Source organism: Cricetulus griseus, unplaced genomic scaffold (genome assembly GCF_003668045.3).
Source record: "Cricetulus griseus strain 17A/GY unplaced genomic scaffold, alternate assembly CriGri-PICRH-1.0 unplaced_scaffold_56, whole genome shotgun sequence".
NCBI lineage: Eukaryota > Metazoa > Chordata > Mammalia > Rodentia > Cricetidae > Cricetulus > Cricetulus griseus.
In genome coordinates, this window is record NW_023277319.1 from 71,891 (window position 1) to 73,823 (window position 1,933).

The window sequence follows — 1,933 nt, forward strand, 5'->3', positions numbered from 1 at the left end:
ATGGCCCTGTTTGCCTCCTCATTCCTGCTGCTGATTGTGCCTGCATGTGAGTGCCGTGGATTGCTACTGCATGGACCGCAATAATTCATTCTGTGCCAACCTTACCTTCTACTTTTTCCTCCACAGATGTCCTGTCCCAGATTACCCTGAAGGAGTCTGGCCCTGGGCTGCTGCAGCCTTCCCAGACTCTCAGTCTGACCTGCTCTTTCTCTGGGTTTTCACTGAGCACTTCTGGTATGGGTGTGGGCTGGATCCGACAGCCCTCAGGGAAGGGTCTAGAATGGCTGTCAGACATTTGGTGGGATGATGATAAGAGGTACAACCCAAACATGAAGAGCCAGCTCACAATCTCCAAAGACACCTCCAACAACCAGGTATTCCTCAAGATTGCCAGTGTGGACACTGCAGATACTGCCACATACTACTGTGCTCGGAGAACACAGAGACACAGCCTCAGCTGACAGCTGTACAGTATCCCAGGCTGGTTCTCAGCTCTGTCACAGCGTTGGGAGAGGGCAAACATTTCCTCCTAGCCTCTGTGGTTTCCTCTCCATTCTGAGTTTCAGATCCTTGGCTCCTTGTTATACAAATGAGGCCCCTTTTAATAATTGTTCAGATATGAAAATCTGTCTGTTGTATTTTTTGAAGATTAAGAGTTTGTGGTCCCTAATCCAGGGGTTCCACTCAATCTTCAAAGATTAATCTTTGGAGATGATGGCAATTTATTGGACTACACAGTTATCATTCACTAAGCTTATAACAAATACATCCAAGTCTTTGAAAATCTTTAGCAGCCATGACCTGCATCTAAGTAGGTGGAGGCTGAACTTAGGGTAAATATGTCTAAAGACAGAAGAGAGCCGCCTGAGGACAGAGACAGCATCTTCCATTCAGAAAGGTTTATGGCAAAGAGACCACTACATCACCCTTAAATCTTTACATGCAATCATGCAGCCTTGACGATAGAAATGATAAATTAGAAAAGAAGATGGAATCACAGTCTACCATTTCTGAAATTGTGGTTCTTTCTCAAGTGTGAAAACATTTTGTAGAGATACCAAGTGATCTGTAAGTAGCAGGCTGTGATTCATCCTCTCCCTGGTGTTGTAAGGCTTTGTGTCCCAAAGGCAGCGCCAAGAGTTGACAAATGACCTTATAAACAGTGTCCAACTGTTGTGCTGCTAAATCACTTCCCCATGAGTGGCTAATAATACAGAAAGGTGCAACAACACCTAAAGAAACAACTGTGGTTTATGAAGATCTTCTAAACAATTCAGGTACAGCTTACCTTTGTCCTCAAAATATCACTCAAAATCACCAGGTAGGCACTGAAGGAGGCACCATTATGAGAGGACTGTGAGAACACAGACAAACTTACATAAACAGTGTCCTAAGACCAGCAGGGGGGCACTGCATACCCACCAATCCCTAAGAAGTAAAAGGCAGTGGAAGTAGAGCAGGAAGTTATGCACTGAGATTTCAAGGGACTCTCTGGATTTCATTTTCAACATAATACATGGAGAGCTCATTGTGTAGTTGGAATGTGAGATCTCCATGCTCTACACTGGAGAGGTTCTTTCTTAACCAGAACATGTGTGTGAACCCAACAAATGCCACATTGGATTCTTATTGCCATTGTAGAGGTACAAACCATTTATAATCATAGAATAAATAAATGTGGGCCTCAGGACCCTAAGAAACATTTTGGGAAAAAATGTCCCAAGCCTTGCAAGCTGATTTCAGGGGTATCCATCGTCCTGTTGATCACTCACTGGTATGGCAAAGACAGCAGCCAATGTTCTGTGCTAGTTTCTTATTGGGCCAGCATGATCTCAGTGGACTTCTCATCATCACATATATGGTGACCCTAAGTTGGTTCAGGTGCTCCTTGAACCATTAAATAAATGGTGTTTCTGCATTACAAACCTGGATG

At 44.0% G+C, this 1,933-nt stretch overlaps 1 gene segment (V, D, J or C); it reads left to right on the forward strand.

Annotated features, from left to right (window-relative positions):
* On the forward strand, window positions 1-461 carry LOC113838567. The segment is given in 2 exon segments: window positions 1-46; window positions 127-461. Coding segments are annotated over 2 exon segments (381 nt in total).
* The last annotated feature ends 1,472 nt before the right edge of the window (window positions 462-1,933 follow it).